Below are 12,797 nucleotides of genomic sequence, written 5' to 3'. Positions count from 1 at the left end.
TCTTAAGCTGTACAGATAATTTTTACACAGCCGTGCAATGTTTCAACAAGATTTGCTGAGAGGGATCGGTCATCATGAAAAGAATCGATTACCACTTTTTTGTTTTCTGCTGGGTACAAGCTTACCGAAGTCCTTCATTCATATCTACTTTAAACAATGTAAACTACAGCAGTGTAATTCTTTTTTGCGTATTTCGGCCACGTCGTTAACATCTCGAGCAGTGTAATCATCTTTTCACGCCCTGAATGATTCCACCATCGCTTTTGTTGCCATGTCCCTGTTTTCGGTTATTTTCGTTCTCTTTGATTTGATAGACGCCAAACGCGGCCGCCATTCTTTCACATGATTTACAACCTGTTCACCTATTTTTTTAGGGTGTCTTTTTATTAAAAAAAATAGGTTTTGCGTTTGTCTTCTCCGCCTCCGTTCTCACTCATATGACTTTTCTGCGCCTCATTTTATCATTGTCGCTGCCTGTCGTCGTTACTAGTTATTTTCCTTCGTCTAGAAACATCTCTCTAGTTTTCGCTACCGATCCACCCTAATTTATGAATTCTGCAATCCACTCCTTTAAAGGTCCAACGAATAACGCGCGGCCAATTAAGATTTGTATGCGGGGCACAATCATATGATACAGAACCGAATGCGCGTGATGATGACGGATATTAGGTACCGCTGCGGCAGAAAAAGACCAAAAGCTTATAATGACAACAATAAAAAGGGTAAAAGGGCAGGGGCGATCATAACGCAGGTGGACGGAGAACCGCACTATAAGCAGCAGTAGGAAAACTAAACAACTACTTAAGCTAGGGGCTCGAGCTACATTGAGGTCAAGGATGAGCGAAAGCACTCGACAGATGCACATGTCTGTCGAGTGCAATCTCTACGTACCTGACTTGAGGCCAGCTTGAAAGCTTTGCGAGACTTTTGTTGCAGCTTCCAATCCATTACTGCTACTGCGATTGCTATTATAGTTTGGGCAAACTGTTCAGAGTGACTATCGTCTGCATTCATGCTTTTTTTTTTTCAAAATGTATCAATCGACTCTGAGGCTATACTCAAAAGAAAAAAGCCTAGAGAATACAAGAGGTTGAAACCAGCCGAACTGGATTTTGACAAGTTTTGAAGATCAAGCTCGCGTCAGTCACGTACGCCACTTGACTAGAGACTACCTGTTCTACCGCACACTTAAACATATCATTTTGGAGATATTCCTTTAAAAAGACATCATCCTTTTCGGCTTTGCCTAATTTTCCGTGTAGCTGCTTCCGTGTAGATCGTGTTAAAGTCCATGATGTGACCTAGGATTGTAAAAATACGAGTATGTTTTTCGTGCCGTGTGCTTTAATTACCAGTTAATTATTTAGTAGAGTGAGTCCTTACTTGACATCGGTTTAGTGTACAGGGCGTTCAGGAAATTACGCAAGTTATGGGGTGTTACCCGGAGTTAAATAATTTTATTCCGTTTCGTTTCAATTCCTTTTCTGTCGATACCGACTTGGAACGTGGTTTTTATTTTGAGACTATAAAAAAAAAATATATATATATATATATAAAAAAATAAAAAAAAAATGGGCAAATACAGAAACCTTGAATTTAAAAGGCATAAGAGTTCGATAAACGTCTTGATCAGTCGGCTCAGGTACATGTTCCTGGATATTTTTCGTCCTTTTAAAATTAAAAAAACATTGTGATCAAGATATGTATTTACAGAACAATGAATAAAATACGCAATCAATGGCACAGACGATAATCCTTAAAACCGTCAAACTCTGCTAAATGTGTCGTCAAGTTGAGTAACTTAACCTGTATATGGTATCATGTACATTAGCGAATAGCGACTCCATTCCGGGCAGTCTTTATCTATTAGTTTAATTAATAACTTCTAGTAGTATTGAAATTATTATATCTGGATGCGAAAGTGAATGCAAATAATTCGCAAATTCTAGAGTGAGTGACGTTTTTCCACTTAAGACAGACATACGCACACTAAACTGATGTGATATCTTTGCTTTCAACATACAACGAAAGAGACACTAATATATAACGTTTTCGTACATTATTAAAGTTTAAAAAAAATGCCTGCACGCACGCCACGAGTAGTTCGTGACGATCCGATTTCGCTGGCTCAACTATGGTCTACCTATAGTTACAAATCGGTGGCTATGAAAAGGGGACCTACGGACGTCTTCATAAGCTTTCGCACAGGCAAATTTGTGGCAAGCGGTTAATGACAAATACGTAGCACAAAACTTTTGAGGAACTGATTCATCTTCGTGTCCTCGCTGGAATCGGAAGCTGTGCGAGGCAAGGATACTAATACCAGGCTGACACCAGGTAAGCAATGAAAGTGAATACCCAGGAACGGTTAACTTTATTTCTGATGAACTCCTTCTAGGACAAAAATCACGTTTGTTTAATCGTACTTATCTTTTATCTAGATATTGTTTGGTCCGTATTTCTTACCCATATTTGCAGTTTGACGCGCTTTTCATGTCTGAAGACGGTCTTAACCTTGAAGTCGATGCCGACCGTCGAAACAAAGGCTGATGTAAATGAATCGTCGGCATATCGGAACAGAAATGAAGTTTTCCCAACCGACGAATTTCCTATAATAAGAATCTTGAACATGTAATCGAAATTCTGGTCCGTCGAGGCATCTTTGGCCATTGCTGTCATTGCGCGCGGTTCCTGAAAAGTTAGCAGATAAAAATACGCTAACGTTAACGTTATTTATTTTATGCCAGCAACTATTTTCATAAACGTAATTCTCAGCAGTAAAAACCACTTACTTTCAAATGTATACATGATATATAAGGAGGTAGGCTAGGGAAAGCAATCACAATTATCCGGTAAACACGTAAGCCAACAAAAAAATAGCTCTTTTCTTTTCCTTAACAGTGAAGTATCATGAAATTTAAAAAAAAATAATAGACCTGTCATAGTGTTTTCTTGGAAAATGAAGTACCTTGCTTAGCGTAATGCTATTATGCGAATGGAGATCTTTGTATCTCCATAAAGTGATAAGAACTCCTTTTCAAAAAACATTGCTACGAAAACTACTACATTATTTTCTTCAATGTGCAACACCAAATGATAGATAGATATAAGTCGAAAAAGCTAACAGGCTAAATGATTCTAAGGATCTGCTTAGTGTCATTTTCTATGAAGGTTACGATCTACGTAGCTGATGACAAATCCATTGATTGAATATTTTCTTTTCTTGATCATACTTATCATATTGCTTAATCGTGCTTCTGTTTGCCAATATTTACATTTGCAAAAAAAACATATACATATATATATATATAAATGTCGACACGATGTTATGGACCCCTGCAAGATAAAATGACAATTTACAGTTATTTATTATAGCTTAGCCTTACATACGACAGACGTTGGTATTATACTATATAGGCATATATCTATATCAATTCGATTGTCCCTATAGAAGCAGCTTTAAATTATTTAGCCATCAGCTACGTTAATTACATCAGCGAGCTGGCGGTTCGCGTCTGGCGATGTGGTAGTCGCCTAGAGCGCAGGTTTCTGCCATGCCAACAGGTTACGTGTTTAGGGAAGGGAAAAGGGCTGTCGAATCCCACAGGCAGGAAGCAAATTTAATTCTGATTAGGCCCTGTCCGACTTGGCGGCGATCATTTAAAAGGACACTAAATTGGTTCTGTCGTTTCTCAATTTAAGAAGGCTTCGTCCATATGTGATAGCCTATCTGTGCTCGTTCGCTCGAAGCTTTGTCTAAATTTCGGCCTTGTCCTCAACTTTCGTATAGTTCCTTCACACTTAAGAGTCCTTCTCAGCACTTCCGCGCTGAGCTATTTCAATTACAGTCTACACCCATGAATCCTACAGTATCAGTTTCCATAACCGTAGTTCTTTATACATGATCTCTTAGCGAAACTATTACGCTACTGAGTAATCAGAAATGATTGAGTTGTTTGAATTGCTACTGGATGGTGGCTTGTGATCCATGTTTGCTTTTCGGTAAGGAAACGGGGCTTCTACCACATACAACTAAAATTTCACAGACATTTGATTAACGGTCAAATTTCCTAGTGAGATTGAGGCAGTTTCTGTATTGAGCGTCCTGTGATTTTTCCTGAATAGAGTAACGAAAGCGAATCAAGCTCTCTGTGTAGAAAAATAAATTCAACCGCACAGATACTCTACAGATATTGCAGAATACACATGAAGACCAAATACAAAGTAAAGCTTAAATAAACAAAAGGCTTAAGCGTTTCGAAGAGGCACAAGAGTCGGTCGAGGACCGTTCTTATACTGGAAGGCCTGTCATCGTTTTCTTTGACCGTGGGTAAATAGTTCATCTTAGGTTTATGCCGTCCACGAATAGAAAATTGAGATGCAATCTTCCTGTGTCGACTCGGAAACGAGCCATCACCAAAAAAGGTCACACGATCGAGGTACGAGAACAAGGTAATCCTGATGGCTTCCTGGTACCATCGGAGCAATCGTTCATCATGCTTCATGTCATCCGGCTCCACGGATATTAAGGAGCACTGTCAGGAAGCTTTAAGAATATTGCGCAAATTTGTCCAACGCAAAAGGCCAGAACTGTGGCACAACAAATGCTGGATCCTTCATAGCTTTCGTATACCGCCGTATCGGACCAGGTTCCCTGCGATTTTCTATTCACAATACTATAAAAAAAATTTGAAGGGGAAGGCAATAGAGGGAACACTAGAAAATTCACTGACCGAGCTGACAGTTATGCCGATGATTGAATTATTCATTAGACCTGCAATAAATTGAATATTATGAAAGGATTGTTTAATGAATGTCCTCAGAGGTTGTTCTGAGAAGGAAATTATTTTTACCATGAACACTGATTTCTTTATTCTCTTTCAGACGGCTGAGGCTGTATATTGCTGAGGTAACGGTACTGACCTCTTGATTACAGGTACATTTTGATTTTTTGCAAAGCTCAACCGCGAGGTGGCAAAGTTTGTATTTTCAAACCGGCTTTGGTTCAGTGTAGTCCCGGTAGGCATTGGCCGGGCTTTTGGTTGACAGGATGGGGTAGACCAAATAAGAGTAACGCGAGGAAACCAACCAGGTTATCATTGCTGTCATCTTTAGCCTCTACTATGCAGCATTTTTTTCTTTCTGGTTTGGTCAGTCTGATTGACCGACATTGCAGGCTAAAGCTTCGGCGAGTCGTAAAGAGGAATCGATTTATTTAAGACATAACATAAAAGTGCCTATTCACGCAACGCACTCATTGATTAGACATGAGCTCGTTCGTAATCTGATTAGATTTCCATCTGTGGAATCGTGTCACTGCAATCAGCCATATACCCTTGCCACTCTTTCTGTTCAGCACCGTTTTCTAGCTAAGTGATTTTAGCAAACTTATACGTAGAGTACAATATACGAACATATTTTTTCAATTTAAAGACATCAATGTTTGTTGATATTTTGAAAATACCTTGTTCGATGCACGATATTCGTGGATTGCACGAGATGACGATATATGTTTTGAGGATAAAGAATGAAAAAAAATGCTTTTTTTTTTTCGTATCCATTTTGAGCAAAAGAAAAAGTCGATATATAAATTCAAGCTGGTCGTTCAGGTCTTTCTTTACATGTAATAACATCTGTAGTTCATACCTGGTTGTGAATTTCTTGTAGATCTTATCGAAGATTACGACGAAGGAAATTATACCCGCCGGAACTGCAGCCATCTCAGGGAACTAACTGACGTTTTTTTTTAATATTTCAATCGCATGTTAGTTTCTCAGAAGAAAAGCAATTTTAGAATCAAAGGACATTGCAGGTTCAAAATGTTTTTCCGTAGCCAACTATTGGATTGGGAATATACGTATCTCATACGGAGGAGTATCTTGCCGAGAAATACTACACATATTAAGTTCACAGTGAGAATAAAATCACGTTTACTAATTAGAAATGTGTTAATGTTTATACGTTTTTCCGTATAGTGCTGTTTATTATCGATCGCAAGCAGGTTCAAGATTACGCAAAAAATAAACGCACCCAGTTAAAGCCTCCATCATCGTCTCAGAAGTTTGACTCACCATCAATCAACTTAAATCGTTGCACTGCACGTCCCCAGGCCACAATTACCATTATTACGATGTCAGCTTCAGCTAATGCTACGTCATGTCCTTGTCTTCCATCGCTCGGCATTACAACCGCCTTGATAAGGACTGTTTTTCCTGACAAGACTGCCCCGGCGAAATGAACTGTCTTCACAAACGTCGAATGGCACTTATTTACCTACCGGCATTAATCGATACATCCTGTGTTCTTATCATAGCAATTTAAAGGTCTGCCATCAAAACGCCTACCCCAGCGTCTCAGATAAAAGCATCATCTTGCGATGGGTGAATGCACATTCATATTAGCTCTATCAGTGGGCTATTTATATCTTTTTTTCGGGGCATCTGCGTTTTTGCGGACCCAAGTAGATCGTAACGTTTTATTTTACTATGTGTCATATTTCCAGCTTCTTCACTCTCTTCGTTTGATTTCTATCTTTTTTGTCCCATGGGACTAGCTAATTCACTTGTGAAAAATCGCTAATAATTTGTTTGCCTTCAATTGTCGGTTTGTGTAGACAGAACCGATAAATGTTTGCTAGATATTTTCCTAAGTATCGGTTTAAGGACGCACCCTCACCGAAGAAAATCGCACATCGCGGTCCAAAATGAACGTGCTTCTCATGATATTCTTCTACGGTCGAAGAAGGGTTTACCCAACATGCATAACGTCCTACTCTATGGTCATTACGAAGTATTATCAACGTATTTTACGAAAATCAAACGAGTTTGTCTGAACAGAGAGACCAAACTGCGACACAAAAGTCCTGGTTCTCGGATCAGGACAATGCATCGGCCTAGACTTTACAGCTGATAAAGCAGTTCTCGCAAAAAAAAACTCAATGCGTATGTTGCTTCACTCGCGTATTTTCCTATTCTGGAGTGAAAGGGAAGTGTTTTAACACAATAGAAAAAAAATAAAAGAAAATTGGCTGAAAACGATCCCAACGAACGCATTTGAGAGCGACTAGAAAAACTGACGGCATAAGCGTGCTGCATTAATTCGAGGAAGTTAGTTAACTCTGTGAGAATTGCTTCTTGCATTGGGGCGATTAAATACATAATTATCACTCTAGCACAAAAGGCTCATTAATTTATAGAAAAAGGTTACTGAGTGCGAATCGTCAGACTTCAAGCCATGGCCATCATGTAAAGATATAATAAGTTTCTACAGGGTTTTAAAGGTAATCCAAGAATTCAAACTCATGGTTGCCTTTTGACTGATTACCCAGCGTACGTTTTTTAGATGATCACATACACTTACAGCAGTTCCGACAGTTATCCATTAGGAGACCTGAGAAACACCGAGATCAATTTTTTTAATAGCCAAAACGGCACCCCGTTTTCGAACGAAGTCATGCAAGTGCGTAAGCTTCTTTCACAAAAAAATAACGCTGAAGGAAACTGGTCAAATTGACATGCCTTTGTCTAGCGGACGACACGTGATTATCGGACAGATCCTACTTAACCCACAGATTTCTGGCGAAAATACCGAGAAGACTGGGAGGTGCTGATGCCCATTAATGCATACGTTTTTATAGGACACCACAAAGTATCTGTTGTTGATTCAATGCAGACGATAGAGCTCCACAGTGTTAAACCCTAACACATATGGTCGCTATGTAACGCATTACTATCGAGTCTCTTCCATGGCGCGAAGCAGTTGTGCGTTTGAAAAGTTCGTTGAAGCCAACTTGGTGGAAGGTGCCAGGAATAGCCAAAGCGGGGATTATCTTTATTACTGGGGTTCGACGATGTAAAAATACGTTGCTTTTCACACTGTTACTATATTGCAGCAGCGGATACTTCAGGTATACTGCTCAACGTTGTCGTGATATCGGGTTGTGGTAGGAGGCACACCAAATAAAAGGTACAAATAACCCGACATGCTGGAATTTTCCCCAGGACGAGTCCAACTTCGAAACAGTACAAAATGCTTTTGTTATAATACAAGCTTCTGTTCTATAGGCTATGAGAAGTTTGGATACACACAAAATAAAATGTTTTTGTCGATTCGGTTTTGATCTTTTGCTGTTCTGGCTTTTCCTTTTTGTTGGTAGGTGGTACACAAATAGTTCGTCTAGAGCCATTTGTTTATACTGAGTATTCTTGGAAACCACTATGAGAGTTACCGTAGAAGCGAGCAATCCTCCATTCAGTCCAGTACAGATGTACATTGCTCAAAATATATAAAGTTAAAAACGCTGGTTTGCCTTAAAGAAGTCTAAGAGGTGCCACATGACCAGCTTTGAATTTGTTCACAAATGTCTAATTCGTTTTAGTCAACGAAACTTTTGTAGCTTTCAAAAATCTTTCATAGCTTTAGTCGTGGACAATCATAGCTGAAGGGCACGTTATGCTAAGGAGTGTGATACGCCCCATCCTTTCTGATGAAATGCATCACTGAAAAACCAGCTGTATTGCAATAACGCTGCTGAAGTTCCGGGAGAGCTGGCAAGACGGAATTGCTTCAGTGGCTCACAATATCACACTGATAAGATGAAGTTCCTAGTTTAAAGTGCCTTCTAGGACGAGAAAAAGAGGCAGAAAAAAAAACGAGAACTAAGAAGGGGATTTCCTAGACTAAATGTAAATATTGTGCTAACCTGCTTTTCTTGCGCATTTCTTTCATCCAATCCCTTACCTAATATTGATGTCAGATTTCCTTCCAACTCCATTCTATTCTACGACAGCTGCCACCCACTCTTCATTTTGTCAGACGACAACTTACTAATTTGTCCGCATAGCTTCAACAACGGGACGGCACTGTTTTTCCCATCTACGAAATCCTAGTAGAAAACGGCGGGCGTAGGGGATGCCATCACCGTCATCTCTTCAGAACTTTCGTCCCAGAATTGCTTCCGTTCTAACAACCATTTATCCGGTATTTCCTACAGACATGTTCCTCATCTAGAGCTAGGAGTAACAACGTGGAACACTGAATCGTTTCTATTGACTGTTTCATTCATTTTCTGTTTTAGATAGAATTCTACTTTGCTGAATTGAGCTCGTGGTCCATCTCATATGCGCATAGCCCGCGAAAGGCATGTCATTTCGCATTCAGATATAATAGGTTCTGTCTGGCTATTTATGAGAGCGCCAATTTACCACCGCCATATACAATCTTTCCTCTTTCTATGTGACAAGGAAAAACAGTCGGTAAAGGGTGACCTGGGGCTCGGGCCTAGCTTAAAGTGCGCTAAACGCAATTTTCTTATTTGCCAACTGACGAAGCCCGAGTTGTTGCACTGGTCGTAGCTATGACAAAAATAGGAATAAGAACCTAGTAACGTGACGTGGTCTTCTGTCTATTCCCAACCCCTCCTCTATCTCCTAGTTCTCCTCAGATATTTCTTTACTATAATGAGACACACAAACGCACAAGTAGATATATACAACATCTGACGGAGTGTGGTTGCTTGGTCCGTCTTCGTCGTCGGCTGTAAGCGCAGGTAGACCTGACTGAGTCCGTTCAGCGTTTTGCGTTTGTACACTCGCCAAGACAAGAACGTCTCTGATGAGAGCGAAAGGAAGGGGTGTGCGAAATAAAAGAAATACGCTCTGAGCAAAAGTATTTCGTCCAGAAGGAAGTAAAAGGGGTTCGAAGGTAGAGCGACCGTTCGCTTGAACGAACGCAGTCTGTCGCTACTACAAGGTAAGCTGCTGGCGCTAATATTGCTATAATAGGCTTCAACTAGCTTGAACGCAGGTCAAAGCCACCATTGGGTTCGAATAAGCACATGTTAAGCGTACAACGTATTATTAGAAAAATTGGCGTCCAATGTCAATCGAAGGAAATGGGTACGATACATCCTGAGGACGAAGTTTGTTAACACAGAAGATGACAAACCTGCCTGAACAACCATAGGCACAGGCAATGGTAAATGGTAAAGGAAAAATTTAGAAGATGATATGTATGTAGCTTATTACATCTGGCCTGTAGGGTATTAGTAAGACAAAATGGGTAAAAATCACTTCTCTAACTACATGCAAATGTGATCTAATCTACGCTTGTGTGTTTGAAAACGTTTTTTTGTCACAATATATATAGATATATGTAATAGGATTTTATTAACGTATTAAAGAAGATAAATATCTTTTTTCTTCCTGTATATTTTACTTTTTTTTAGTTCATATGTGTTCAATGTAAAACGTTCGTTTATTTGTACAGAGGTCTTTATACGTAAATGCTTTAAAAGGTCCTTGCCATCTCATTCCTACGCAACCCACGGTAATCTTTTGTGTGTTCTTGTATTAGGCTATCCTTGTGATTCGGAAGTAGTCCGGCCTTCTCTATTTAATAGCTTTTTCATTAAAACAGTACATCCTTCGTCTGGAGGCCTATCTAGCAACAGCTGGATATTCGCGGTCTTGATTGGGCCTACTTAGGCTTGAAACGCTTGCTTTTAACTAGTGACATAATGACTGCTTTCGAAGAATGGTGTGAACATCATCGTCGAATGTACTTTAGGTTGATTTTATAGTTGGAAAGCGTAGGCCAGATCGCATTTTCACACTCTTGGTTCTAATAGATAGAATCTAGTCCTATTCGCATCAATTGAATACAAACTCAATAAATCGTTATATATTTTTTAACCTGTGTAAATGTACATCAAAAAGTATCTCAGTTGTATTTACTATTGTCTGTATAACAAAATTAAAAGATGTCAGTTAATAAAATGGCTAAAACTTCACTCCAGTTACTATGACAATGAAATGCATATTTTATGAGGTTACAGAATGCTGATAGAAGAACGTCCATTTGTGCGTACTTCATTGTGAAATGTCCGATATTAAGATGTCAAAGTTGAACATCCTAGAAGTCGCTTATTGTTATAGGAAAATCCTTCTGAGTTGAGAACACATTCGTAGAATACCGAATTACCTTGGTAATGAGATTGCACTTAAGTTATCTCTCTCACTGGGCTGAAACCTCAATCTAACAGTCATCGGTTACAAAAGTGTCGAGTGTGGCTGTGTCAATCAGGTGAGGGCTATAAAGCGTATCTGCGTATATAGGCTAATACGTCTTTGCCAACCTGACCATTTATTTAATGCATATTACTAACCAATAAAATTAAACCTTACATATGGTAGTCCTATGGAACAGTGTCGCCAAACACTATTTTACCGTTTTAAAATCGACCGCCTTTCACACACGCCTAGGAGGATTACTGAACAAAGTGCAATTCATAAGGAATCGAGGTCTCTACAGTGTGTCGAAATCGGTTCATAGCGGTTTACAGAAGGCTGTCGTTGGACACTTTATTCTAAATCGGATAAGTGATTTTAAAGATGAGTAGACAGAAACGTGTAGAATGAGGGCCTTCTCCACATTTTCCACGTTTCCGATTCAACAAGAGCTCACGACAATGTTTGTATAACGATTTTAAGGGAATATGAAGGATACTCATTGAGTAGGCCAGCTATTTCAGCTAAACGAATTTGCTCAACCTATGCTATGCTACATTTCTATGCTTCTATTAGATGTGACGTCCAAATACTGTGTTGGTTCTCCATTTTCTGGAAGAGATAATGCTTCATACGAAAGAGAAGTTAATTAAAATCTTCGTCAGCGCGTGATGTAGCTCACTCAACCAATTTGCAAATTTTATGTAACCCCTTCCGTTCCGTTTACTTTATTTGACATTCACTTTATTTTGCTCGGATAAGTATTTTTGAAACGGATGGATAATCGACCCGTACTGTCACACTTGTGTAGTCATTATGAAAATACTCTGTGATCTAAACTCTTCAGCGACACAGTGATATAAATTAAGTAAACCGTGTGTTTGCACGTGCTTTTCGCCAAACCGAAATTTGCTTACGTACGCTTCGTACCCAAAACGCACTTTCACAAATCCTCGACATGGTTGGGTTCTGTAGCAAGCCGTTTTGGAGTGGATTGTCACCCATGTACCTCTTCTAGTTCATCTTTAACCTTGTTTAGTCACCGTAATATTGACGCTGAAAGTTACATTTCAGCCCGTGACTGCACTGATCGCGATGGTACCCCTGCAAGCGGATCGTATTAGGCACTTGTCCTTCCCTTGCATAACCCGATTATAGATTAGAGTGGCTCTATCACGGGCTGATTTTATAGCCATAATAACATATATATATATATATATATATATATATAATTTAAATTATAGTAGTAGATACATTTCCATATGACTGAATTCATAGTTATTATAATGCGCTAACTGTTAAATCTTCATACGATAATTATTCATATACAGTGTGTATCGTTCGGACTAGCCTGCATCATTTGCGGCTGCTTTGTCAACAGAGGTTTTGTTTGAGTTCACGAAAGAATGAAAAGGCAAGGGACAAAGATGCTGGAGAGGTGGGCTCGGAGTTCCAAAGCCAACATTGGAAGATTCTGCTTTTGCGACGTACGCCTGTTTTATTTGGAAATCATTAGGGATCAGAATAGGAGCAGGAGTCGCACCCCTTGCTATCTATTTCCGTAATCATTATCGACTCATGAGAAAAAACAACCTACTCCAACGCTAGCTGGTGTTCCTGCACGATTTCTTCTGATCGCCATGGCATACATAATAAGACTTGGACTACATTCCTAACCAGAAATCTTATGACGAATGGTAAATATAAAGGCCAGATTTTTTTAAGTCTCCTTCTTTGCAAAGCCTGTTTATAGGGCCTATTTGTGCAAATAAACTATTCAGCATGTTTGTT

At 39.4% G+C, this 12,797-nt stretch overlaps 1 protein-coding gene across 1 annotated transcript in view; it reads right to left on the bottom strand.

Annotated features, from left to right (window-relative positions):
- The window catches only part of Rab3 (RAS oncogene family member Rab3), a 49,005-nt gene that overhangs the window by 9,694 nt on the left and 26,514 nt on the right, over nt 1–12,797 (bottom strand). The window contains exon 2 of the mRNA XM_022850682.2: nt 2,467–2,691. Within this exon, the coding sequence (XP_022706417.1) occupies nt 2,467–2,679 (213 nt within the window). The 5' untranslated portion in view covers nt 2,680–2,691. The remainder of the gene's footprint in view (nt 1–2,466; nt 2,692–12,797) is intronic.

Source organism: Varroa jacobsoni, unplaced genomic scaffold, assembly GCF_002532875.2.
Source record: "Varroa jacobsoni isolate VJ856 unplaced genomic scaffold, vjacob_1.0 scaffold_1473, whole genome shotgun sequence".
Lineage (NCBI taxonomy): Eukaryota > Metazoa > Arthropoda > Arachnida > Mesostigmata > Varroidae > Varroa > Varroa jacobsoni.
The sequence above is the reverse complement of the archived record's forward strand: the minus strand, read 5'-3'. Positions and strand labels throughout refer to the sequence as shown.